The 27,992-nt window shown below is 45.0% G+C and overlaps 2 protein-coding genes across 9 annotated transcripts in view; both read right to left on the bottom strand.

Moving 5' to 3' along the window:
• Nucleotides 1-489: 489 nt before the first annotated feature.
• Nucleotides 490-27,106, bottom strand: flt1 (fms related receptor tyrosine kinase 1). Of its 4 annotated transcripts, XM_077013456.1 has the most exons (30): nt 26,790-27,106; nt 24,041-24,140; nt 23,325-23,536; nt 22,069-22,193; nt 19,908-20,070; nt 19,648-19,784; nt 19,103-19,274; nt 18,897-19,014; nt 18,462-18,631; nt 18,102-18,249; nt 13,460-13,580; nt 11,601-11,709; nt 10,393-10,698; nt 8,613-8,759; nt 8,305-8,436; nt 7,464-7,570; nt 7,249-7,384; nt 6,906-7,010; nt 6,702-6,815; nt 6,210-6,298; nt 5,640-5,748; nt 5,427-5,524; nt 5,218-5,340; nt 4,990-5,101; nt 4,690-4,789; nt 4,453-4,558; nt 4,253-4,338; nt 4,070-4,136; nt 3,844-3,935; nt 490-3,461 (listed from the first exon to the last, which is right to left on the bottom strand). In XM_077013456.1, the coding sequence occupies exons 1-30, from the start codon at nt 26,845-26,847 to the stop codon at nt 3,281-3,283; spliced, it is 3,843 nt and encodes a 1,280-aa protein (XP_076869571.1). In that variant the 5' UTR covers nt 26,848-27,106; the 3' UTR covers nt 490-3,280. The 4 variants fall into 4 exon arrangements, 3 of the variants coding, with proteins under 3 accessions (XP_076869571.1, XP_076869572.1, XP_076869573.1); XM_077013457.1 differs by lacking the exons at nt 24,041-24,140; nt 26,790-27,106 and having other exon boundaries at nt 22,069-22,189; nt 23,325-23,446; XR_013132519.1 differs by lacking the exons at nt 490-3,461; nt 3,844-3,935; nt 4,070-4,136; ... (1 more) ...; nt 4,453-4,558; nt 4,690-4,789 and having other exon boundaries at nt 4,991-5,101; nt 5,432-5,524.
• A 658-nt stretch (nt 27,107-27,764) lies between these two features.
• Nucleotides 27,765-27,992, bottom strand: part of LOC143519722 (suppressor of tumorigenicity 14 protein homolog) — a 13,528-nt gene continuing 13,300 nt past the window's right edge. For all 5 annotated transcript variants that reach the window (XM_077013449.1, XM_077013452.1, XM_077013453.1 and 2 more), the window contains one exon: nt 27,765-27,992. This exon is cut by the window's right edge and continues 660 nt beyond it. The gene's annotated coding sequence lies outside the window, so the exon portion shown is untranslated.

Below are 27,992 nucleotides of genomic sequence, written 5' to 3'. Positions count from 1 at the left end.
GGTGCGTGTTTGCACTCGGAGCAGTTTGGAATTCTCTCAGGATGACTCCCGAATAAGCCAATGATTGAATGTGTTTGACCTGTCATTGGTGACCCTTTCCAATCAGAGTCGAGCTGCAGTGGAACGGGCGGGTCGTTAGTTGCAGGTTTGACAGCCCCACACTGGACCGAGTGGAGCCTGTTATTCTGAACTCTAGTGAGGATACTGTGGTAGAATCGTGTACTCCTTGGTTTCTCCTGTTTTTAGTGGAACTTGGTCAGTGAACTTGGTGAATCTGGTGCCAAGCCTCTCCCTTCCGATGAATACTCTACCCAGTGTACCCAGCCAGCCCCGGCTGATTTTCATATCATGAACCCTGAACCCCCCAAAAAAAAAATCACACTCCTGTATAAAAAAAAAAAAGGAAAAAAATTGTGCTGATACACAAACACAACACACGTAAACACACACACACACACACACACACACACACACACACACACACACACACAATCTTAGTACGTTTTATGCCCTTATGATCATTGTCTCACATTTTGCAATATTTGTGTGTACAACAGTATTTTAATAAAGAATACAAAACTTTACAAAGTCCTTCAGTGTATTTCTTGGATGTACAGTGTCTCTTTGGTTTCAGTTTTGCAAACATTCTTATTGCAAATGCAGTATTATTCCAGCATGTCTGCAAATTTGAATGAAACCAATATTACATATACACCACATTGAAGATGGAGAGTATATATACTTATTACCTGAGATACTTTTTTTACCACTCAGCTACAAATAATATAGAACTACATTTGATAAATATCTTTTTTAGGCTTATAACTGCATTTTTAAATGTTTACATCTTTAACTGTCAAAGTCACTAATGTGATTTACACTATTCAATATACTAGCTTCAATAATAGAATATGCACTTCTAAATTAGTAAATAAATAAAGTCTGACTTCCAGCATATGGTTATGCAACACAGATTTGCAACAATTGTGATGCTCTACAGTTCAGTGTTATAAACCTAACCTATACAAGGTTGATCGTGGCCAGTGCTTATGACTAAAATGGATAAATTATTTACAACATGGTGGCCCTTTCCGCCTGAGAGTTAACACTTTGGAGGGAACTTTGTGGCGGAAGTATGAAGTTAGAATGTTGGTGCTCAAGAGGGAAAACTACTGATTAAACTGCTAATAAACATTTGACATACTGACAAAAAACATACTGTAGGGGACAGGAAAAGATATAAAAATACACAATTTGACATCATACCATATACTATATGATTCTGCAGTGAATAAACAGATAATGGTGAATGTGGCCATGAGTGCAATGCATGCAACTGTTTTAAGATGCCCTGATGAACGAGGCTGGAAGTGTCGAGGTGTGAAGGGATGAACTGCACACAGGCCATTGACATTTCATTCTGCTGTGTGACATGTTTCAGCACCACAGAGGGTGGACAGCGCTAATGATTGGCAGTGCTCTGAGGTAGGAGACCTTGGCTATGACAAGTGACAGCAGTTGGAATGTAGACAGTAGCAAACTTATTCCACTTTTACAATTCTGAATGCTCTATCATTTACACAAACATATTTTGTGTATACAAATATATATATGTATGTAATACAAGTATTAATTATCAGAAGCAAAGATTTTGGAGCCTGGAACTGTTCCTTACTACATTTCTCATAGAGTATAATTTCAAGTATAATTTCATTCTTAATTTTAGAACAAATATTTATTTCCTTTTATGGAAATGTTATGTTTTATCTTCAGAAACACAATTTGCTTTTGCTATTATGTCGTCACTCCTTAAAATCTTTCATTGTTCCAGTTTTTCCTTTAACCCTCAATGGGTCCTTGGGGTGCAATCTGCACCCCACGGCAGTTTCTATGGCCACTACCATGTTGTTAATAAAACTGCAACATTGATCCTCTGTGACATTGTTAAGGAACCATTTTTAAATATTGTTGCATATAAAATATTTTAATAACTGTTGACATAAATTTTTACCGGCACATTTTCATCGGGGGTGCGATATGCACCCCCAAAAACGTTATTTACTACCTTGTTATTACATTGATATTAACATATATTAATTCTAATTATTAATATAAATTTTGATGTACATATATTTTGGCACATGTTGGGTTTTAGTTGGACCTTTTTAAAAGTCAATCATTTAGTTTTTTTTTTACCTTTCAACTGTTACATAATAAATAACAAAATGGCTAGGTGTCCGACAGCTCAAGCTCTTAGACTGATTATGCAAGCAGATACACACAGTGATGAAGATAGTGTTATTGAAGAAGATGCCAATAGTGAAGATGGCGATTATTTGCCTGGAGCTGGTCCTGACTCAGATACAGAAGATCATGTGTCTGAGGAATCTGATGAGTCAGAAGATGCCACCTCATCTGAGGAGCACCAGCTAAATGAACCTACTACTACACTGACTGAAAGAAGAAGAGGTATCTCAAGAGGAGTTAGAGGAGGTAGGACCAGATCACGCAGTGGTTTTTGCCCGGGATGGGGCACACACAATACACCTAATGCAGCACAACCCACGGCTGTAGAGCTACCCTTTGGTGATACCAGTACGCTTACTAGTACCAGTACACCTCAGAAGACCAATGATGGATCCAATCCAACTTCTAGAGCTGGAGAAACAGGAAGCAAGAGACCAGCTAAAGTGAAGAGGACACAAGAACGTTGTTACCTGTGCCTGCGCGAGTGTGACAGGAAGACACGCAAGTTCTGTGATAAGTGCTCTAGGCCTGCTTGTCCAGCACACTCAGTCAACACTTCAAATGTACTGTGTGAAAAATGCTTATAATTTGGATATGTAATTTGATTAATCATTGAACAACATGTGCATTTGATTCGTTTTGCAATTTAATTTCGATAGTGGAATTACAATTATACTTACTTGGACTTTGTGCAGGGCAGTGGGGATCTCTTCCCACAATCCTGACCCCTTTAAGTGCACTTTCTCAATGCATAGACTGTGCATGTTTCACACAGTTAGTTAATAAACATTGTTTTTCCTTCATTTTAATAAACTTTTGCTTGTTACCATTGATTTATATATGCCAACTAAAAGGGGTGCAATTTGCACCCCAAGGACCGGGAATGCAACTTTCTCACAAGGACCTGTTGAGGGTTAAACTAGTTCCAGAGATCAACAAAATTCTTATCCAAGTATAAACCGTATACTACAGCTATAGAACAAAATTGCTTAAGTGTATCTTGAATTGAATAAAAAAGTGAATGAGTAGTGTGTTAGGGAGATGGGTAGAGCAGAGCAGTGTTGTAGTCAGGAGGAGGAGAGCCACACCCGTCAGAATCTGTGTCAGAGGAGGAGGTAACTGGAGTGGAGGTAGCTGCATTCTCCCTGTGGCCACAGGGGGCGCTACTCCTGCAGGGAAGCGTCTTGTCCTGACAATGGCCCATGGAGAGGAACCTGAAATCAACAGTGATGCCAGTTCAGTGTGAAAGTCCTAACAAAATCAGAACATTCACTGGAGACAAATCATTCATAAAGGTCAAAATCATACAAGCACACCAACAGCACACTGGAGTGAAATTCATTTAAACTTTACACTTTGTACACTTTATTTTCATAAGATAGGACTGTGTGCTTCTGATTGAGATCACAGGAGATATTTTGTGTTTGTGCTATTTAATACAGAAGCCAAACTTGCTTAGTGTAAACGTTCAATCTTCATGAGCACAATGCTCTGAGTTTAAACTTTTATGAAGAAGCATTAATCACAACCCTCTGGTAGGAGATGAAAATCCACAACCCACAGCAGGCACAGTCTGGCCTGGCCAGACACACTCACTTCAAGATCTCTTTGGGTCTGAATTTATTGCTCCATTTCAGATGAACAAACTCTTCAGAGGGGAGGACCATACCACTGTCAGACTGAGAATCCTGAAGATGGACAAAATGAAAGTGCGTTATTAACCAACAAAACACAGTCTTATTCTGTTGTGTCAATGTCCACATTCTAGTCGTGCATCTATTTCACATTTCACAGTGATTCTAATGTATGTTGAGAACCATACATCAGGAACTTCTCTGTTGCAATCCTCTTCAAAAGTGGTGATGGTTTCAATTCTGGTATTAATATAGCTGTGACAGACAAGAAAAAAGTACATTTATTTTTCCTGTTTCCGTAAATGATGCTTTTCTGTGCATCCAGCAGCCACGTGTTCTCCGAGTCCTATTCTGATTGTGGGTGTGTTCACCTTTGGTGCATCTCCCTGTAGTCTGTGTGCTCCGGGCTGCTCTCATCTGGCAGGGACGTCTTCAAGGGAATATAATCCTTCCCATCCTGAATCAAAGGCCATTAAATGCAGAAGGGAATCACGGGATTAACATGGCTTGGTATGAAGTGGGGGGTGTTTGTAAATGCCAGTGGGGATGTAGCTTAAGGAGCAAAGCGTACCTGCTGGACACGGGCCTGCAGCAGATCACCTAGAGTCCCCACCAGCTCGCTGAAGGTGGGTCTGTCAGCTGGATTCTTCTCCCAGCACCCCAGCATGGTGCTGTATCTGGAACAGAACCATCATATTAGCTCCATCATGACGAGCACAAGGAAACACGCCCTGCCATTTACTGCACCCCTGCTACCTGTGCATATAGATGTTGTATTCTTCTGCAGGGGGTCTCTGTGTACACTCACATTTCAGGTGTGCTATATTCTGGGGCACGCATTCGAGTTCCCTGTTTCAGCCTGTGGCAGAATTCCTCATCCATGCTAAGTCCCGGATACGGAGACGCTCCTGCACCACAAACACAAACTCACTGAAGACCCAAGGGATCCCACACAAGTGACACTGTGTGCACACCACCTCTTGTTAATCAGTGACTTGTCATGAAATTGCTTTGCATATGCATGACAAAGCAGGAATGTTTCACTGGTGTAGCGAATTTTCTTGTCGCAGCTCTGTTGCAGTAGAGCTGTGTCAGGAGTCATCCATACCCAGTGAGAAGATTTCCCACAGCAGAACGCCATACGACCAGACGTCGCTCTGGGTGGTGAAGACCTTGTCGAAGATCGACTCTGGTGACATCCATTTAAGGGGCAAGCGAGCCTACAGGACAAACACAGCAGGACAGAAGTTGCCGATTAAGGCACCGTGGCTATTTTCCTGCACATTAATGGTACATTGTGTTCGTTTGTGGTAAACACAGGCCTGCAGATACTCACGTCACCCTTGCGCACATAATCAGGATCTCTGTAAAGGTCTCGAGCTAAGCCGAAGTCACAGATTTTCACCACGTTGTTTTCAGACAGCAGGATGTTGCGGGCAGCAAGGTCTCTGTGTATACACTGTTCCACATGCACACAGAGCTTAAAACATGCACGAGCATGCACAAACAGAGAGGCCAAAAATACATACACACATGCAGTTCTACCTTACGTGAGGCGAGGAACTCCATGCCTCTGGCCACCTGGAAGCTGTAGGAGATCAGATCCTCGAGGTACAGAGGAGTTGGACAGACAGACAGACAGTCTAAAAAAAAAGAAGCCATTGAACTAGAATTAAAAGATTTGAAGGAAAAACAAAACACCCTCGTCATCAGACTGTAGTAGCTGAAGGTTTGTTGACATTCCTAAAGACTCCTCACCCCTTTCCTCTACGTGGATGTCGGCATTCTCGTCCTCCGACCGAGAGCTGGTGTCGTTAAGGTTGTGGTCTCCACCCTCCAGCCCTCCGACCTTCTCCCCTCCATCCACCTACAGCAGACCACAAGTGCACCAGTACAGGAAGAAGAGCATCACCCCATTATAGCATTACAGGACAGAGTGGAGCAAAGATCATTGTGGATTAAAAACGTCAAATGGTTAGCAGAACTGGGGCTTTAACTATATAAGGACATTAATTTCAAAGCCTGTGTTGGAAGAGGAAAGAGGCCTCTGATTAGTTTGAGGCCTCACAGACATTGACGGTAAGGATATAAAACTAAACCAGAAGTGAAAAATCATCATCCTGGAAACAGAGGTGTATGTGGTGAACAGAAAGTGTAGCATTGTAAGGGGAAATGAAAACAGGGTGTGAAGAAAAGAAAAAAACAACAGATCGCTCTGCTTAAAATACTCTCATTCAGAGCTGCTTGAGGCCACGGGCCACACGGCAAGCCGAAATGATGGCTGTGTACTCGAGCAGGAACTGAGATCATGAGGTGACCATGACCGACCCTGTTGAGCACGAAGGTTTCTCTCTTGCTCTTCAGGTATGCTGACAGATTCCCATATATGCAGAATTCCACTATGACCATCAGGTGCCCTGAGAACAAGGCACAATAACTGTCTCAGTGCAAACGTCCTTCACAGGGGTTTCCCATATTTTATTGTTACTGTTTATGAAAAGAGTCAATCTACACATTGGTATAGAGTAGGCCTTACGATTGCCTGTGTGAAATACTTTAATACTCACTGTATGGCACCTAACAAGTTTGTTTGCATGAGATTTCAATTTTTTAAAATCTCATAAATTATTTAACATTATTAACAATTTACCATTATGCTAAATTACTATACAAACAAATTACTATACAAACCATGGATCACAAATAAATCACTGATAAAATGTCAAAGGTAAAACACTGAAAAGGATGTTGTGACCCACACATCTACAAAAAGTTGTTCCTCTTAAATCTCCCCAAGTGCGCATACGGAGGGAAACGAACCTCCTGGTCTGGTACAGGCTCCCAGGAGGTTGACGACGTTGAGGTGATGTCCGATATGGTTGAGGATCTTCAGTTCAGTCATAAGAGCCTTGTGCTCGCTGGGTGTGGCGCCCTCTGGTGGAGCAGAATAAAATCTTCACCCTGACTGCACTGAGCTGCTCTTAACTGGGCAGGTTGAGTTGAAACAATGCGATTTCTGTGTACCTTTCAGCATTTTGACGGCCACTGTAGTGCAGCTGGGTGAGTTTCCGATGCCAAACGCTGACGCCTGCATGACTTTGCCAAACGCCCCACGGCCCAGTGGTTTCTCTGTTTATAGTGTGGATCAGTAATGCATGAGTGTGGCTCAGCATAATACACGTGTAACGTCACTGTAAATCTCATATGGGCTCATATTCATAATACGTCAAGCCCAGATTTTAAACTAACTGTAAAAGTAACATGTAGCGTCTATAAACACTTTATCAGTTCCATCATTTTATGTGCTTCTTCTAAAAAAAAAACACTTTTGGTCTGAAAAAAGTGCAAATCGTGACCACGTGTGCACCTAGCTGGAGACGCTCCCGCGGAAATTCCCACTTCTCAGGGTCGTACTGTAGCCTATCACAGCGCTCATCCATAGGCTCTGCCCCCGCGTGCAGGATGACTGGTAGGTACTCCGTTTTGCTGTTTGCAGAGTTGGGCTGCCAGAGACACACATCAAAGCGTCAGCAGTGATGGGGGGCAGGGGGCGTGGACTCACGGCGCTGGATTGGCCCTCACCTGTCTGAGCCTGCGAATGAGGAGGGTGAGCAGCAACCAGAAGAGGGTGGCGACCACGCAGGTGCACGTCAGGGTGGGGATCTCCAGAGAGAAGGAGTCACCCGAGTCTACAAGACACACAGCTCACCTTCAGCACATGTAACCAGTGTGTGTGTGTGTGTGTGTGTGTGTGTGTGTGTGTGTGTGTGTGTGTGTGTGATCGTGTGTGCGCACAAATATTGAAGAAAAGCAACAGTGGTGAAGTTATCCACTTCCACATTTTCTGCATGTGTATGTCTGTGTGTATAATGTTCATGTCTATATCTGTGGCTCAACTTTTCTTCTAGGATCAATTAAACTCCTTCATGTCTGTCTTTGTTTACAACATGCTCATCACAAATCACCAGTGCCGGAAGGGTTGGCAAACACAGCTAGTAGCATTTTCCATGCATTATTTCAGTCTCTCTCTCTCTCTCTCTCTCTCTCTCTCTCTCTCTCTCTCTCCCTCCCTCCCCTCCCTCCCTGTTTTCAATGTAAAAATAGCCAAACAATTTAGGGGTTGTAAACCAGAGACATTCTGTAGGAAATCAAAAAGGGAGACAGTTTCCTTCCTGAGCCATCAGACCACAGCATATGAACATCCTCCTCTCCTCCTCACCAGGCAGGGAGGCGTCAGAGGGAGAAGGAGAGAGAGAGAGAGAGAGACTAACCATATACGATCCCAGTCATCCACCTTCGGACGTGAGGGAGACAGATGGAAAGAGACTAACTGTAATTGCTGTCACCTCTACTGTTCTGGAATTGACTCCCTAATTGGGTGGAGCAGGTGCTCATGTGAAATAAGAGCTGGTTTTATCTTTACTTTCAACTGAAATGTAGGCGGAGCTTCCCACAGATCCTTTCTCATTGGTTGCCTCACAAGTATACAGCCCTTGGTCCTCCGTGGTGATTCGATCGATGTGAAGGGTGCCCTCTTCAGGGGTCAGCATAATACCTGCTCACAACATGTACACATTTAGCCCTATTATACATATACATAAAGCTCTATTATTCTGTTTACATTAGCATTCTAACTGCTATTTAATACACGGTTCAGGAGCACAAAAGGGGTTTAATATGATATCAAAGCAGAAGGAAAGAGACGCTTTTGAAGACATATTTCGTTTTCACCTGACACCTGCTTCAGCCTCCTGTGATCCTTGTACCATGTGATGAGAGGGCGTGGCACTCCGTGGGCGGGGCAGCAGAGGGTGACAGAACTGCTCACGTTCACGCTGCAGTCACTAAGGTTCTGCAACAGCACCGGCGCCTCCAGAACTACAGGGGGAGACAAACACCGCACGGCTCCACATTATGTCATATTCTTTTTAAATAGCATATCCACCAACTGAGTCTAAATAGCACAGATTTCTCTAGAGAGGATGCGGTGATGTCAGCTTTTTGCATATTTCTGTCACACGAACCAGTTAACATCTGAGTAGGCTTGGCTTAATAAGGCACTGAGTGATTTGTGTTGCTACTCTTTCCACAGTAGAATGAATAGAGTAGGTTGCATTTCTTTCAGTCAGTATCTGAAAGTCTGTAAAGTTTGACCCTTGACCTCGGAAGCCCTGGCATGAATTGAGCATTTTCGGTTTCAGGACTTCACTAAACTGCTTCTTCAGTGACAGATGGCATGGGTTGTCCTGCCATCACTTTACCACTGAAGAATGTTTTCATATAATTACTGAAAATGGCATTTGGTTGTATTTCAAGTCTTATGTCATAATAGCAAATGTTGACTGGATGACATTACACTACACTACATACATGAATCTGGGTGACATGACACTACACTACATACATTAATCTGGGTGACATTACACTACACTACATACATTTTCATTTTATGGCATTTGGCAGATGCCCTTATCCAGAGCAACTTACATATTAATCTCATTTTTATACAAGTGAGCAATTGAGGATTAAAGGCCTTGCTCAGGGGCACCTCAGTCATGGCCTCAGGTCTGGGAATCGAACCCACGACCCTCCGGTCACAAGACCAGTTCCCTACCACCAGGCCATAACTGCCCCGATACATACATGAATCCAGGTGACATTACACTACACTACATACATGAATCCAGGTGACATTACACTACACTACATACATGAATCCAGGTGACATTACACTACACTACATACATGATTCAGCTTTATTATGCAAAGGCGTCTTTGAGGAGATGTTCACTTTAAGTAATGCGAAATATAGCTTCCAATTCAGGCTCAATGTGAGCAATTTTAGAAATGGAGAAACTCAGGGATTAATAAGCGCTGATTGCACACTCTGAATATTTTCCTCATGGACACAATTGATTATTGTCTCTTTCCTCGCTCGGTGACAGTTGCTGATTGGCTGATTGTTCTTGGCCCATGTGAAGTGCACGGTAGATGGGGCACAGTGGGAAGTCGCATTGTGTGCCTCTTCCTCCAGTCCGGCTGCCTTTCCCACGTGAAAGACGGGCTGCTTTGCCTTGGGTGGGGGGTAGAGGAGCAGGAAGTGTTTGGACTGTGCTTCTCAAGGACCTCTCTCTTTCTCTCTCTCTTTCTCTTTCTTTCCTTCTCTCTCTCTCGCCGACCTTTTCCCCCTCCTCTTTCCCCGTAGCTCGCATGCATGCGTGTCCGTTGGCACATCCTCCTGTACCTCGATGCAGATACCGTACAAGAAAAGCTCTTTGTGTGAAAGGCTGTGTGTGTGTGTGTGTGTGTGTGTGAGGGGAGGGGTTTTTCTGTTAATTTGTGTGTTTAGAGGACAGTGTTTCTAAATAGCTTTGTGCACGTCTGCACGTTTGCACGTTTTCTTCTCAGGTTTTTCCACGGCCATTTGATGGGAAACACTCACAGTAATTGACATGAATGACACACAGTAAGGTGATGAGTGCCTTAAGCGGGGCTGCACCGAGACACACACCTGTCACCTCCAGCGCTGTGTCCAGGTGCACGTGCTCCCCTGTGGACAGGTGCGTGGCGGAACAGCGGTAGGTTCCAGACGAGAGTGCCGTCATGTTCCTCAGCGTCAGGCGTAGCACGTGGGAGAATTCTCCCTCGCTCAGATCTCCGCCCAGAGCCGTACCTCCCGCCAGCACCGTGGAGCCGTTTGCCACCCGGTGCCATGACACATTTGCATACAGGTGCTTATTGGCTGCACAAGACAGGTGAGAATCCCCGCCCTCTCTTGGCTCATCCTCTAAGGAGACACCGAAGCCTCCCGGGATGTCTGTGATTGGTGGGACGGAGAGGAGGGTGTTTTAGAGAGGGTGATTAAGAATGATAGTACAACTGAAGGGAGGAGCGTGAACACAAACGCCAAACAGAACAACATCCTAAAAAGCACTTGGGAGCATTGCAGGATTTTGATTTTTATTTTTGCAGCCTTTGATGACAATGTTGAATAGCCATTGTCAGGAAAAGCAGCGAGGACCCTCCATCCCCCACCCTTCACGAAAAGACCTTTTATTTACTTTAGCTATTTGAAATTTCCCGTGGAAACCGCTCTAGGTTTTCCTGATGGAAGATAATGTTTATCTTTCCCGAACACCACCAGGACTCTCCAAATAAAGTAGGCAAGGCGGCACGGGGAAACGGCTTGATAAGAAGCACAGGTTCCTGTTCTCTTTCCACCCCTCCCATCCCGAAACTATGGCAACAACCATCCACTGTGTCTGGTTTGAGCTAGACTTGAAACTGAGAGAGAGAGAGAGAGAGAGAGAGAGAGAGAGAGAGAGAGAGAGAGAGAGAGAGCGATAGAGAGAGGGCGAGAGGGAGAGGGAGAGAGAAGGAGGGGGGAGAGAGAAAAAGAGAGAGAGGAATAGAGGGAAGGAGGGGAGAGAGAGGGAGAGAGGGAAGGAGGAGGGAGAGAGAAAGAGAGAGAGAGATACAGGGAAGGAAGTGAGAGAGAGGGAGAGAGAGAGAAGGAGGGGAGAGAGAGAGAGAGGGAAGGAGGAGGGAGAGAAAGAGAGAGATAGAGGGAAGGAGGGGAGAAAGAGAGAGAGAGAGAGAGAGAGAGAGAGAGAGAGAGAGAGAGAGAGAGAGAGAGAGAGAGAGAGAGAGGGCGGGTATTGGATTTTATAAATCATTTATACAGTGTCTGTCAGCAATAATGCAGGAAATGAAAAGTACCTGTAACGTAGAAGCGGATGTCCCGCTGGTCGGTGCCCATGCTGTTAGAAGCAGTACAGCGATAGATGCCAGAAACGAGCGCTTTGTCAACCGTTAAAACACCTACAGTCTGAGAGCACACAGGCACGTACACACGGGCACGCACACACGTGTTCACACGCATTTCCACACAAACGCAAGCACACACCACCACCACACACACAAACACACTTCCTGAGTGATCCAATCAGTTTAGGTCTGGATTTAACCTGCTTTGCTATTTAAAAATATCCAATTGTGGTTGCTTGCTCTTCACAACAGAAATGTCTAACAATGTGGGCAATGTGATGTGTATATGGCCAGATCTGGAGACTTCATGGGAAATCTGAAAAGTTGCTCTATAAATTGCTCTTGATAGAATCTATATTCAGACTTCCCAATAGACACTGATCTGAGTTCAGACTCTGCTATAAGACATCCGAGTCCAAAGTCTCCCACAAGAAAAACACTGATCTGTGTTCAGTACATTATAAGAAATACATTGTTCTGTGTTCAGTCTATTTTAAGATAATGAGCTGTGTTCAGAGTCTATACAAGTACTGTGTTTAGATCATGCTTTGTAAGAAATATTCAGAAAATGAGTGGAAATACTGCACAAGAACACCAACACACTTAAAAAATGTCCAACACACTTAAAAAATGCCCAACAATTCCAGATATTGGTGATTTAGTTAGTATTTACTTGCACAGATTTCAGCAACCCGCCATAACGATTCTTCAAAGGTAACTAAACCTACTGATGATGAGAAAGTTTCAACTTTTTCGGTTTGATTTTACAGCTGTATAAAACCATTTAAATATACACCTAAATCTAAATCAACCCTTATTACAGTGACAAAGACAGCTGTGTAAAATCATTGGTGTAAAACTAAATCAATTATTTCTAAAACAATCACGATATGATAAACCAAGACGTAGAATGGCTTTTTTGTCTTTTTGTATTAATCACAGACAGAGTGTTGAGTTAATAAGTTAATAATTGAGCTCAGCTGACGCACTGAGGAGATGAGTGTTGGGGGGTTTGTCCGCTCACCAGGATTTATTGTTCACACCTGCACCATCTCTCATGGGCAGTTAGCCTTGTTAATAACAATCAGAATCTCCCATCGCATTTTCATTTTCATTATCTTCTTTTTCAAAAGAAAATTTTCTGCAAAGTTTGTCTACTGACACATGTGATAATCATACTATTCATTCAAAAAGCACATTATATTCCTCAAGGCTGGTGATAAATTTGTTATTTAAAAAAAGGTTTTCAGAGAAGAACAGTGATAATGCAACAACTTTTTGAACAGATGCAAAGCACTTAGTGGGTTGCTCTGGATAAGAGCATCTGCTAAATGCCCTACATTAAAGTAAATGCAAACTATCATTTAGAAGTGGAAGATGAGGGATTTAGTTGAAACCAAGCCAAGGTCAGGAAGAGCAACAAAAGATTCAGCTACAACTGCCAGAAAAATTGTTCGGGATGCAAAGAGAAAAACTCACAAATAACATCTGTTGACATACAGGACTCTGAAATAAAGTGGTGTGGCTGTTTCAATAAGGAGGCTCTTGATGGGCACATTACATTGATGAGTGGGCAGAAGAGAGCCCTTGTGTGTGTGTGTGTGTGTGTGTGTGTGTGTGTGTGTGTGTGTGTGTGTGTGTGTGTGTGTGTGTGTGTGTGTCCAGAAGAAAGCCCTTACTACGCCAATGCCACAGCCTGCTTACAACATGCCAAACAGCACAGAGACAAGCCAAGATATTTGGAGTGATGAGACCAACATGTAACTCCTGACACACACACACCCTGCACGTCCACTCACTGGTGTGCTCACCTTATTTTTCCCGTGCAACACTTCCTGTCTGTGGTTGATACTCAGGATGGGGTTTTGCATAGACGTGACTGCCGAACTTTCACTCACGGAACTCCAGGAGGAGGAAACCGGGTCCTCGCATCTTAGAGCCAAAGACAGAGGGAGGTGGACAAAGAGAGAGACAGGGGGACAGAGGAAGAGAGACGAGCAGGATTTAGTTCAGCTGCGTTTGCAGTGCTGATGTCACGGCACACAGGTGCAGCGTGGCTCGGGAACTCCGGATACGGCCCATTATAATCATTAGTCCCCTGGGAATTCCATTTGCTGACATGATTATAGGCCTGTTGGCAAAAATTCCCAAAGGTGTGAGGGATATTTTCTGGAATGTTGTTGAGGGGCGTGAACGTGTTTGTGCGTGTGTGCAATCACAACGAGTGACTCGTCAGCGCATCCTTGTTCTGTAATTAGCGTCTCGGACGTGGAGTTCCTGCTGTTTCCGGTGTGTGAACTTCCTCCTGCTCCTAAATCATTCCCATCCACACTCTCTGAGTTCTGGTCCTGTGATGGCCTGATGCTCCATGCCCATGTGCCGTGCTGAGGTGCAGAGTAGTGGCAATGTGCTCTGTCCCCACAGTTCAACCCTCCCATGCCCCCCCTGTCGTCCCCCCCCCCCCCCCCCCCCCACGTCTCATACCCACCCTGCCCCCCCACCGCCTCTGCCCTCTGATTACTCTTCCTTTTGGAAGAGATAGGGAGTGCCCGTCTCCTGCTGTCTCACGTCCCACCCTGATCATGACACCGGCCCTCCACGCTCACATGCACACACACACGAACACACATATGGACACACCACTCTCCCACGCCTCCCAGGAACACACACGCTCACACACAAACACAGACACACAAAACCGCATCCACCAAACACACATGTTTTCTTTTAATCATACTTAACCTTATTCACGATTCTCCCATGCTTACTCACACACAAACACACACACCCACACACCCACACACACATCACATATCCTTTGTGTGCCTGTGTACAGTTTTAAGAAATTTGATCACGATCAAAGAGGACTCTGAATCCAAAGCAACACTAAGATTTGGTTTGAACTCCAGTTGTAATATAGACAATCGAAGGCATTAAAACCTTAAATATCTGTATTAGTGATGAGGAAGTGGTTTATTTGGATGAAGGTAAATAATTAGGCTAAACTCTTCATCACTGAGAACTTTACATTAAGACTTAAAAAGAAAGAAACACTGCATACATGAATTCAATATTTTTTTTTAATACAAAAACACAAACATTTGATACAACACAGACTTTAAACAATACATTTGTTCAGCCTTCTTACACATTTGGTGTTTACTGTCATTTACCATAAGTAAGTTAGTTGTATAAAATTATTAAATATTAGATTCATATATTACTCATAGAAAATCTGTATAAAAAGGATAAATCACATTGGGAAAGACCCGTAAAGTGAGTAACCTCATACACACATATGCACACTCACATGCACATACTCTCTATCTCACACACACACACACACACACACACACACACACACACACACACACACACACACACACACACACACACACACACACACACACAGAAACACACACATGCATCAATCAAACATGTTCTGTCAGCACAAAACATGGCAACTGTAATTCTCAGCAGCGCCACCGTCAGGGAAACATTTGAAACAGCTCGATACAGGTTGACATATGGGTGATAGCAGTCTCTAACTCCCAGCCCTTAAAGCCCTACACAGCAGGTGCCCTGGGCTGGATCCAGTATTGTCCTGGATGCAGTGTGAAGAGTGAGTGCCCATGCCTGCCAGCTCTCTCCTGGCCTCACACTGACGCATGATCTGAACTCACAGCTTTTGTGGATGTTAGAACTACAACAGACAGATTGGGGCTTGGGCACAGGCATGGTTCATACATCCATTATAGTACCTCTCTAGGACTCAAAAAGCAGAGGGACCTCCAGACAGGCAGGGTGGGCGTGGTGTGGGTGGGATCGCATGTCTTCTGGCTCAGAAATGTCCGAGAGAGAGAGAGAGAGAGTTACAACAAAAAAATAAATAAAATAACCACATGGAGGTGGTGAGAAAAATTTAGAAAGAAGTTCCATGGTGCAGAAATGTGGACCCCTTCCTCCTGATTGCTCCTCATCCTCACCCCATGCATGAGGGGCCCTGGGGTCTCCCAGCATGCACTGCTGCAGGTCTAGCTAGCTGGTCTGTCTCAGCACTGGCCGTGAAGCCGCTCTTCCGTGGAAACGCTCCAGAATCTTTCAGCAAGATAGAGGCCAAAGGCCTGTGGAGTGGTTGCGTCTCTTGTTGGAGGTGGTGGGAGTGGGTGTAGGGGCTTTCGGGAACTGTGGGGCTGGGGAAGGGGAGAGGGGTGTGTTGCGGTCCGAGGTTCTGGTCGGGTTGGCGGGGGGGGGGTATGGGTGCTGATGGTGGCAGGGAGGTGTGGGGGACGGTGGGGGGGGGTGGAGGCTCTAGGATGAGGGCCTCTCAAGAATAGATCAAGCCATCGAGGAAGCGGGACCGTGCCGCGTTTGAATCCCGCTGCTGGGAAGCCGCCTCGCGTCAGGGAGGAAGCCAAACAACGAGAGGAAAAGCCCTCAGCTTCTTGCACAGGAAGCCGGTCTGCACCTCCTGCCCCACCAAGATAAGAGCGCTGCCGTTCCCATGGCCAGGAGGCGGGACCGGCGCGGACCGCGGCCTCCTCCCCCAGCGCCTCCTCCGCATGTTCGTCAGGCCAGCCGCGCGGGGCTGTGACAGACAACAAGGGTCTGGGTCAAGGGCCTGGACCTCATCACCTCGCACACACATTTGTCTTTTCTCTCCATCTCTCTTTCTTCCTTCATCATCTGTTTTATGTAACACACTTAATATTTCCCCTAATTTAGGAAGTAATTTTTATATGCATACCCATTATATCATTTATCTTGTTGGTTTTTTTATTATATTATAAAGGATGGATTATATGCATTAATATATATATAAGTAAAGACCAATTACTGTTTCGAGCGAATTGTCATAGCACATCATAAATGTCTAGTGTGACTCGTCTGTATGGACTGTGGCCGGTGCTTTTTTTAAACTGCTGTGACATTTTTCATTCACGGCACCTTTAGGAAGGAAACTTCAATGGCATGTCCTAAGTGTGACCTGAGGTCTAGAGTCACTGCTCTCTGCTGTTGCCATGGAAGTGTGGTAAAGGAATGTATGATTGCCAAACGAGTCCTTCTGTGGTCAGGACTGGAGGAACATGCAAGACGGACCTTCACTGCTGCATGCCAATAAGATTAAGTCATGCTAGTGGATTTCTGCTTTTGTAGAACAACTCAGCAATTTTCGATATCAAGGGCAAAAGTGTAATGAATAGACGTTTTTGGAGCGTAGCGTGTGTGTGTGTGTGTGTGTGTGTGTGTGTGTGTGTGTATGTGTGTGTGTGTGTGTGTGTGTGTGTGTGTGTGTGTGTGTGTGTGTGTGTGTGTACGTGCATGAGATTTTGCATCTGTGCATGTGTTTGAGAGAATGGTGTTTCTCTGGGATGTTCTCTTGCGGAGAGTTCTGGCTCGCCTGTTCTCATGAGAACATTGAATAGCTTGTGTGTCAGGATGCGTCTGAGAAAGCAGAATAATAAACAGGCTGCATTCTGCACAGGAAGTTCATTAAATCATCGGGTTTGATTTAGAAACCAGCACATTCGTGCTTGTGCGCAGGGAACTGGCTGCTTTTGAAGTGCTTTTTTTCTGTACTTTCAACTCTGGGATACACTGAGTTCTATGACTGTACCAGGCACACATTCATACAAATACACACACGCAAACACACACACACACACAAACATGTGTACACGTGAAATTGAATAGGCATGCACACATGAAAGGCCTCCTTAACCATCTGTTCTAGAGGCTAAGAGGAAACCCTGTCTGAGCACATGCTGAAATAGACAAAACATGTCTCCATTGACAAACAAACACACACACACACACACACACACACACACACACACACACACACACACACACACACACACGAGACCCCATTCCTGCAGACGTAGTGAAAAAAGTAAGCTAATTGTGCGCCCTATGACCAGGTACAGTGTGAAAAGGTGAAATGTAGCTATGGTGTTTACATCTGACATTCAAACAGTAGCAGGACATTACGCAATGTCAGGGAGGATATCTAAACTGGTGCAGTGTGGGAAAGATGAGCTTTGCTCCAAATTCCTGCTCATCTGTGAGTGTTACAGTGGGAAATCAAGATATATTGTAAAGTTATCAAGAATGAGTCTGCTTACGACAGCACAGCATAGTGGAGCGTGTGTGTCTGTGTCTGTGTGTTGCTTCACCTGGACTACAAATGTGAAATTTAAAGTGAGGGATTCTTTGGCCCTGACTCAGTGTTCCCATGGCCTTTCCGTTCTTCTCTGGCCTTGACTTTAATGGACTGAACTAGCCCAGGCAAAAATGAAAGTACTGAGTGTGCTGAGATTTTGGGGACGATAAAGACACGGAACAAAGACATTTGTAATTGTGTTGTGCTCTGTCGTAGTGTCTATGTGTCTGTGCTACAAGGTACACACGCTAGGGTCCACCTTGTCGAGTTCAGGGCAGTGTGTGACTTACCGCCCTCTAGGGGGGCAGGGGTACCAGGACCAGCGGAGGCGGGGTGGTGGCACGCCGTAGGAGGTGCAGAGCAGGGCTTGCCGGCTGGCACGCGGGATGGTCCCGGGGTCCCGCATGGCAACGGCCTTCTCCCCAATCTGGGGCCTCACTGAGAACAGAGCAAGATGGAGTGAGATGACCAGCCAAGAACCCGTTTATTCCAATAGCATTTAGGCTGTGCTGCAGTTCCTTTAATGATGAAAAGAGTGACACTATTACAGGTGCTGCAGTACACTTAGGTGGAAGGCCTGCTGATGGTGTATTTTTGCCGCTGACCCCATTAGTAGTAAAAAAGTCCAAAACTGGTCAGGACAGGCTCACCGTGCACCACGAGCGAGAGGGTGAGGTTCTGGAAAAGTTTGAACTGCTGGATGCCAGTGAGGATGGTGTAGACCCCAGCGTCCTCCTCCGCTACGTCCCGGATCAGCAGGGAATAGCCGTCCACACGGTAGCGGGAGCACTGCTCTGCTGCCACCTTGCCATCCTTTAACCTGGGCATCGGTCGCACACAGAGACGCTCTTCAGCACCTGAACTGGCTCTCTCCGCTCCCCCCTCCATTGATGTAACACATGCAGAAGGCACGTGTCCATCCAAATGTATGTAAACACAATACATCATCCAGAGAGCTCTGGGACCATTGCAGATACAGCACGCAACTGCGTGATGGAGCCACCTTCATGTACACAGCATACAGCGGCTACACTTCACAGAATCGAATGGCATCATTCAGTGGGAACTGAACTGAAAGTACTTACCAGATCACCTCAGGTTCAGGGAAAGCTCGCAATTTGGGGGACAAACGGAAGGATTTCTGTCCCGCATGTGCCGTCACCACTGGACCATCCCTGTGTTTGATCTTGATAAAGGGCTTCTCTGTGGAGCAACCACAGCACCATCAGAGACATACAGAGGAAAGAGATGGATTTTGACTCATCTAAGCTTAAGGGATTCTCGAACTTACCATGAACTGTAACTGTGGTGTTTGCTTGCCTCTTCGCCGGACCGCTCTCCACATGACACGTGTAGACGCCTCCATCTGCCTTGCTCAGCTTACGGATGGTGAGAACGCTATAGAAGGCCATTCTGTTCCTGCTTGGCATAATGCGTTTAATGATCGAGGCAGAATTATTGGCCTGCAGAAGAGAGAACAGCGAAGACGGAAGTGATTGTTTTTTTTTCTAATGAACTTCCTTAATCTGAGGCCATGACTATGGCGTTGTGTGAATTTGTTATCTGTGTCATTGCTTCAACTCGTGCCTCCCTGACAACCACAGAAAGTAAGCATACACAGTTTGGGAAAACTAAACTAGGGAGGGGGGGGGGGGGGGGTGTGAGAGACTAACCCGTGTGGGGGGGGGGGTGTGAGAGACTAACCCGAGGGGGGGGTGTGAGAGACTAACCCGAGGGGGGGGGGGGTGTGAGAGACTAACCCGTGTGGGGGGGGGGGGGGGTGGTTTGTGAGAGACTAACCCGAGGGGGGGGGGGGGGGGGGTGTGAGAGACTAACCCGTGCGGGGTAACTCCAGTCGATGGACACCCTGGAGTTTAACTCAGCTGTCACAGTACAGTTCAACGCCAGCATATGTCCCTGCAGCTCTTGAACTGCGCCGGTGCTGTTCAGATACACATCGTTGATCTTATTCACTGGAAAAAGATGGGAGTGTGAGTGAGGGAGAAATGAACCGTTGGGCAATAATGTGCAAGAAAAATACTAGATCACGGCGAGCTTGTATTGGTATGAATCATCCGTTAGCTCAGTCCTCATACCTGGTCTGTGGGTCAAGAACGTGTTGGTGTATGTTGTCCCATCGATGACAGTTTTGCAGGAGAACAATCCAATGTAGGACAATGTGGAATTGCGGATGACAAAACCCTGTCTGCTGTTCCACACGATGTTCCTCTGATCGGGCTCGATTTGGCTGTTAGGAAACTGCAAAGATTAAAATAGGAATTACTCTCAAAATCAAGCCCCCAATGTTTAATCTGAATACACTGAGCACTGATAACGTCAAAGCTGAATATTCTGCAAACTCAAAAATAAACACTTTTTGGTTTTCACTCTTTGTAAACAAGAATGTAATTTATGGTCTTTGGTGTTGATAAGGACACATTTTCTAACAAGACATCATGTGCCAGAAACTCCTGGTGAGTGGTGGTAAGATTTATCAACGTGGAGCGGAGGAAATGTTTACTGGAGGAGCTCTGACAGTTTAGATAGTGTCCTACACTTTCTCAGGAGACTAGGTGGACGCCCTGCTAGTGAGAACAGGTCAGACCCTCCATCATGCTGCACCAATGGATCATTTGGGCTCTTTTCCACGCACCCCTATGCAGGCCTTACATAGCCATAGGATCCTTCTAGATTTGACCGCCCAGGTCCAGTCACAAGACACTCCCCCTTAAGTCCCCCATGTACGAGGCTGGAGGGGGCGTAGGATGTGGAAACGTGACTCTAGTCCAACTCCTCACATCCTGTTACTACAGGATATAGACAGTGAGACTGGGGCCCTCGGGTCAGCCAGTGGACGGGCCCCCCTGGTTGCTTTCACAGCTTCTGTGAGAGCGTGGCTCCTGGAGGCATTGTTCCCCGCGTGAGAGGTGCGATATTAAAGATATTAGGCCAAGGGCAAAAAAGAGAGAGAGAGAAAAAAATCTTTCCGGAAAAAAACACTCTAGTACATTCTAGTAGCGCATGTGACAGTCCAAGTTTGAGTAGCAGAGTAGGTGGAGGCGTCTTTGTATTTTTAGACTTGATTACCTTTGTGACTCTGTGCAGAGGGTCAAGCAGAACATAAACAGAGTAAAACCAAAGTTACATGTGGGGTTTTTCTGGGCTAGAGGGAGGAGAGGGATGTCGTGTGGATGGGAGATCCCCAAACAGCTCCCATCCTGAGAGTGGAGCCAACAGCAGCACAAGGGGAACTGGTCAATCTGTTCTTTTCCGCTTCCTGACCTCATCTGAAGCTCATATTGATGCGTCCCAAATATACTTTTTTAAAGCTCTCAAGAGCACTAATATCCATATATGGACTGTGTTTTCCCCCCAAGAGGCCTATCTGACTCTAATATTATTACTGTATTTGTAAGGATGCAAAGTTTACACAATAGATAAATCCCATTCTGGCTCAGCCATTAGAACAAATTCTTAATGAATGGCCATTTGCCCAGCTGGGGAAGAGATCATCCGGCATGCGGTAGCCAGCGATTTCCCAGGTAAGAGGGCATGTGTGGGGTTGGAGTGGGGCGGGTGGGGTACTTAAACGTCCGTGTCCTGTCTCCATCTCCGAGGTTGAGCACAGTGCCAACAGGACGGAGGAAGCCGGCGGCGCCACTCACACCGCCCGCTTACGTAAGGCAGGTATGTGCGTCACGCAGAGCTCGGTGAAGGACCCCACTCTGTATGTAAATGTCTCCGTCGCTCACACGCACGTGAAGTCATGTGAACGCACGGAGACGCGACGCGGAAGCGTGCTTTTGTGAATGGAGCAGCATTCACAGCTCCTCAGAGGAGTTTAAATAAAAAACCCTGTCAGATCGAACACTTGAAGTTACGCCCACGGTGTTTAGCTGGACATGAACGCTACAAGAGTTAACTCAGTGCTGCGGGTGTCGATCCATACGTTGTTTTGCCTTGAGGAGGAAGTGGTGGTATGTGGAGGACTGGAACTGTCGAGTTTGGGAAAGGATTGTTTTGGTGAACTTGGGTGGGGAGGACAGTGTGATATAATGAGAAGGAGAAGAGGTGATAAGGATTGTGGTGAGTTTTGATAGCTTCAAAAAGGATTCATAAGGAATGACTAATAAAGGGATAATGAATGACTGATAAACTACTTAATGGTAAAATTAGCATTACAGGTACTCACTACAGGTACTCACTACAGTTACTCACTACAGGTACTCACTACAGGTACTCACTACAGGTACTCACTTTAATCAGAGAGACTTTGGTGTGGGGGTTTGTGACCTTGCAGGGAAACACTAGATTTTCTCCTTCCTTCATGTACACCACGGCCGGGCTCTCTCTCTGCACCTTCACAAACGGCCGCTGGCTGTCTGAAACCCAAACACTGGGGTCAGGAACAAACAGAAACACATCCTTTTGGGGATAAAACACACTTAGCACACACTCACATCTGCATGCATGCACACGCACACACAGAAACTGATTGCAGACAACAATTTGGAGTCAGCGAGAAGCAGACAAAGACATTGTTTGCTAGTTATCAAACACGCTTTCTGTGTTGTTTCCAGGCTTGGGTCCACGTTCTCTTACAGCTGCACGCTTCTTGGGGCATTGAAAGGACTTAGGGTGTTGCTCCAACAATTGTTTGTTACTCTAGCATTATTAAAGGGAAGAAAAAAAATCTCTGAACATTTTAACAAAGGTACCCCAAGGACTGTTGGATGAAGAGTTTCCTTGATGTGCTTTGATTCCAAATAAAGGAGGGAGGGACAATCTTAATGGACATGGTCACAGGAGCGATTGATGGCCCCCAGGGGCCCCGTTGGCCTAGTGGGGGCTGCACCGACTGACCTGGGGTCTCTGCCACTTCAGCAAGGCCAAGCACGACAGCTAGTGCACTTGTTTCTAGCCCTGGATCCTGTGCATGTCATCACCAACCCCCCTTGTCCCCTACCCATCACTTATGGGCACCCTGCCGCTTTCTGCCAAAAAGACACCCCATCCGCCCCGTCCCCCCCGTCCCCCCCGTCCCCCCGTCCCTATCCTTCACCAGGCCCCATGTATAGCACAGGATGCGGGGAGGGAAACTGAGCGGCGGAGATAAGGCCTGGTGCCCTGGGAAAGGCTGCCCACGAGCTGTGCCTTTCGGCAGCTAGACACTATTTTTGTCCCTCCTAAGGTAGCATGTAAAAGAGAGTTATCTGTTATATATATAGACAAAAGTATGTGTTTGTGTCTGTGTGTGTGCGTGCATGCGTGAGAGAGTTTGGGGGGTGGGGGTGGGGGGGGCAGCAGTGAAAAACTGTGCCAGACACTCACTTAGTAGGATATGCTGCTCTGGGGAAAAATTGTGTTTAGATATTATTGGCTTCCCTTGACTTCCTGTTTAGCGTTAACAAATGGAAGCAGTTAGTGAGAAGGCCAGCCATTAACGCAGGGCTACAATCAGAGGGTCAGAGGAATGCTACATCATCGGGCAGACAGCACGTGAGGCCTGTTACCTGCGACGAAGACGTAGACGGAGGTGTTCCTATGTGGCTTGTGGGCGTAGCGGCAGCGGTATGCGCCCGTGTGCTGGGCTAAGGCCGGGCTGAGCGTCAGGCGGCTGCAGAACTGGTTTGCCCGCTTGCCACATGAAGAGCGCTCCAGTTGGGCTCCGGGATAGCTCTTGGGTACGCCCGAGGGGAAGACCCACTCGATGTCCCATCGCCCTCTGAAACATTAGATGGTTTAGGTTGCCTGTGATTAATTTTTTGCTTCCTCTCAGTTTGCGTAATGGTTTTCACAATTCGTCCACTAACAGCAAACTCAGTATGTGGCGTTAGATTTGTAAGAATATGTTAAAGTTGCTTGCTTAAGCTATTTTTGTTCTGTGATTAGGAAAACTGTAAGTTTCTACAATTGTCCACAAAAGGTGTTTTGTCATAAATAAATTAGTAATTTCTGCCCTTAATCTACATGATGTAAGGCTTGCAAATCTTCAGTAATCCAGCTGAAGACCTACATGTCTCCATCATGTGTAGCCTCTGAACCTGAAGACCTAGAACCTGCCTTCAACATGTATAGGGCTCTGAACCTGAAGACCTAGAACCTGCCTTCAACATGTATAGGGCTCTGATCCTGAAGACCTAGAACCTGCCTTCAACATGTATAGGGCTCTGATCCTGAAGACCTAGAACCTGCCACCACAGTGTGTGAGACTCTCAGAGGCTCCCACCTGCAGTCCAGTTGGAGTGTCTGGTTCTTCTCCAGGACGAGCTGCCGTTCACGCACGTTCTCCAGCACTGGAGAACTGAACTTTCCTTTAGAGACTGCGTCTTTCAGAGGAAGAGACAAGACACAGCTGTTAGCAGCCACTGACTTGGACAGCCAGGAAAACCATTACCTACAGGACCAAATGTCCATGCATAAAGAACATTATCACCACTTCTTTGAACAGCTTATACTCACTGATCGCATGCAAGATTGCAAGGTATTTGACACAATATCTGTATAATACTACAATTAGGACAAAACTTACATGCAAGCTATGATAGAGCAACTCACAAGTCAACTGAGATAAACCAGTAAAGAGGATGTAAAATGCAATTAGCCCTACAGTTCTGGAGTTAATGTCTGTAAGACCTACAGCCTTAGATCACATTCACAATTAGATTTAAAAACCCAACTGTACATTTCCTTTCATAATTTGTTTTAAGATGTCTGATTTTGTTCACAAAGTTATATAACTTTGTTAAAAATAAATTGTATGATCATCCCTGTTTATTAATTGAATTGATTATATTATGAACTTTAAACATTTCTTTATTAACCATTTCTCAATTTTATGTTCAGAATAGTGAAGAAATAAAAAATAAAATAAAGAGAACTTCATAAAAAACTTTATAAAAAGACTTTCCAGGCATGAGGTGTTAATTTTAATCAAACACCAACCATTTACACGAACCAGGATAATTCCATTATATACATATATATATTTCAAATGTATTTGCTTAATATGTAACGCCATAAATTACTGTTGTTGCATTTTTTAAATGAAGGTACGAACTAATAAAATGTAGGCCACACTGGAGATCAATGCTGGTTTATTTCTCCTGTACCAGGACTTCATGCAGGATTGGTGCTCTCTAACACATCCTGGAGCGGAGAGTTACTATAGGAACCACTGTTGGCCGCTTACACCACTACATGCGCCAAACTCAGCATCATGGCCTTGGCACCATTCACACATCGCGTGCGGACTAGAGCCCCATACATTACACCCAAGCTACTGTTTAAATCTGAAGAAGGAAGCTTAGTCCATTATTCTGCCGCGGAAAGTGTCCCACATGGCAAGAAAACAGGCTATATAATGGCTGAACGCCCAGGGTTCAATCAGTGAGCTGTACACTCTCTGGAAACCGTCCGATGTAGGCCTTTGTTACTAATTTTAAAGATCTCGCAAACCGCAACATAACCTTTCGCTTCTGGTTTGATTTGGCGCTACGGGGTTAAATCGAAGTAAAAACTATTGGGGCTGTGAAAGATTACACCCCATTAGGCTATAACATTTACTGTATAAACGACAGCATCTGCATAAACAGACATTGCATAAGATTAGGTTGTGTTATGACCTGCAACAAACTGAGTTAAATTGGTTACAGTAAAGCGACTGCTGTCATATATAAACTGTTTAACTTATAAATACTTAATATCACTGTAACTCTCCCCCTCATTTCCGTTTAAATGAAATTAATTGTAGGCTATGTGGTTCTCGATTTTTTTTTACTTAAGAAAACTAACATGAACTACGTTTTTATCTATTTTCTATGTTTGAGTGTGGTGGTTTTAAACCCAGTATTCAAAAGATATAAACACTATCAATTTAAGCTCTGAAATAAATGTTTGACTTCTAAAATAGACCAAACGTAATGAGCTACACGTTAAGCATTAGCCTACAACTCAAATGAACGCTTATACGCTTTACTATATGCCCGCTATAATTTAATTTAAAATCTATACTTTGTCATCTTTTTCTTTTATGTTTATGCAGTTTGTTTAAAATAGCATTTCCAAGATTATTGGCGAAAAAATAATAAATCACCGCCTGATAAATATCAAGCATGGCTTTTAATGAAAAAGCGCGATGTCCGCGATAATAAATCGATTAAAAGACCTAGTGTGTGTGTAAATGTGTCCAATAAACCCGCTCCAATGACGCAGCGGTGCGCACTTTGAAACACACGCGTCTCACCCCAGATTTCCTCCCTACGGGTCTGTTTTAGCTATAACCACTGATTAGCGCCGGTTCCTGTGCACTCGAAAGTTTCCTTGAGGTGGTCATGACCCTAAAGTCATTTATATTAGAACTTCCATTTCACAAAGTCATCAGGCTCAGGAAAGAACGCCCTCTCCGATTCAACCGGGGCCAGACTCACAGGGATGCCAAACCACTGATCTCCCTTATAAAAACAACTATCCCCCTGGGCTATCACGGCCAAAAACGCAAACCCACAAAACGAAAATAACGAACACACGCACACGTCTTGCAGTGGATTCTTGTACGCGCATGTGCCCTGTTTAACTAGTTATTTATAACCATACCAATTACAAAACTGAATTAACTGTTATTCTTTAGCTAAATTTGGCACCAACTGAACTGTGGGGGAACGTGTCCAGAAAAAATAATACAATCTCGACATCGGTTTAAATTTCTTTTAAATTAATTTAGTTTCACACATTCACCGTTTATATGATTTGAACATGCACATATAGGCTACGTGACATGAACGTTACCAACGTGCAACGCGCCAAGGCGCAAAAGGCGCGAGCTCCTATTCTCAATTAGTCAAATCGGAGAATATTTGACCACAGATTCAAGAAGTAATAGTAAGAAGAAGTAATACAACCCATATTGATATTTAAATACAGGCCAATAATAAAGTATTAAGGTTTGTTAGTAAGGTTTGTTTGCGTATTCCACTTACCTTTTGCCAGTACGCGGCTTGACAGTCCGCATAGCATCACTAAAAAAATCTCAAACATTTTCTTGGTAACAGAAGTTCCTTTCTCTCAAATAAACTCTTAGGCCTATGAAACAGCGCAGCGCAGAGCCGGTCCGCCAGGTGGTAAGAGCACCTTGCCACACCAGATTACTCTCCTTGATTTTGCGTGTTGTAAAAGCTGCTCTGAGATGCGGTCCGCTCTGTAAAATCACGTTATGAGACACTACACATGAAATCCTCACACACTCTCCTGCCCATCGTGGCCGCGGGCTGGGATTTATTCATTTCCCACCGCTGCCGGGGCTTCCGCAGACACACCGTCCCACCCTTCCCGTACAGTGTGTGTTACCCTCCCCATCACACCCAGTTGCACAACACACGCCAGCGCGCGCTCTCCAGTACCTTAACCAGTCCACTTACAGGGTCCCACACGTCTACCTCACACCTATGCTGAAAAAGGACTGGCAATGCAATTTCTTCCCCTGTTTGGATCAAGAATGTTAAATAACCATGGACCGAGATAAAATTACAAACGAAAAAAGGATTACGAATGCATAATCTGATCATTAGCACTGGTAAAAAGACTGTTGAGCGACGGTTGAAGACGTTCGCCTGTACTGAAGCGGAACCTTCAGAAAAGCTAGAAGTGATCTGTAGTGGTCATCCTGTGAGTGTGGTGCGGTGTATTGCTACGAAATTAAAAATACCGCTACAAATAAAATAAAATAAACCGTGCAAGGGAACTCATAAATGACAGTCACAACGAATTGAAAAATAAAAACACCGAAGAAAACGTGTAATTTCTACAGGCTGTAGCTATCACGAGTGCTCCTGCCTTTTTTGTTAACAAATTGCTCTAAGCTATAAGAAAAAATATACACAGCCTATACGACTCAAATAATCACAAATAACAGAGTCAAAGTAATATAGCACCTCTGTTTAATATATTTCTATTATTTCAGATGTCTAATATAAAGTATCATTATTTACTCAGCATTGATATCGACACCAAGTTGTACAAGATATGGGGAAAAGTGCGTGCGTAACTAAGGCCAATGAGGACCGCACCAGCCACGCGCGACGATGCGCGAGCGAACGCGCGAGAGGGTGCGCTGTTGGAACAAGTATCAGGAGAAGGATCTTAAAATTGATCATAATTTCTTGATATGCCATCGGTTTCACAGC

The sequence above is a fragment of the Brachyhypopomus gauderio genome, chromosome 7 (genome assembly GCF_052324685.1).
Source record: "Brachyhypopomus gauderio isolate BG-103 chromosome 7, BGAUD_0.2, whole genome shotgun sequence".
NCBI classification, from domain to species: Eukaryota; Metazoa; Chordata; class Actinopteri; order Gymnotiformes; family Hypopomidae; genus Brachyhypopomus; species Brachyhypopomus gauderio.
The sequence above is the reverse complement of the archived record's forward strand: the minus strand, read 5'-3'. Positions and strand labels throughout refer to the sequence as shown.

Excerpts from the sequence above, each read along its gene's own strand:
- flt1 (XM_077013456.1), bottom strand. The coding sequence starts at position 26,847 with ATGTTTGAGATTTTTTTAGTGATGCTATGCGGACTGTCAAGCCGCGTA. Across the intron at positions 5,749-6,209 it reads AAACCTTCGTGCTCAACAGG|GTGGATGGAGGGGAGAAGGT; the intron begins GTCGGTCATGGT and ends GGTCTGCTGTAG. Across the intron at positions 5,525-5,639 it reads CATCCACGTAGAGGAAAGGG|ACTGTCTGTCTGTCTGTCCA; the intron begins GTGAGGAGTCTT and ends CTTTTTTTTTAG.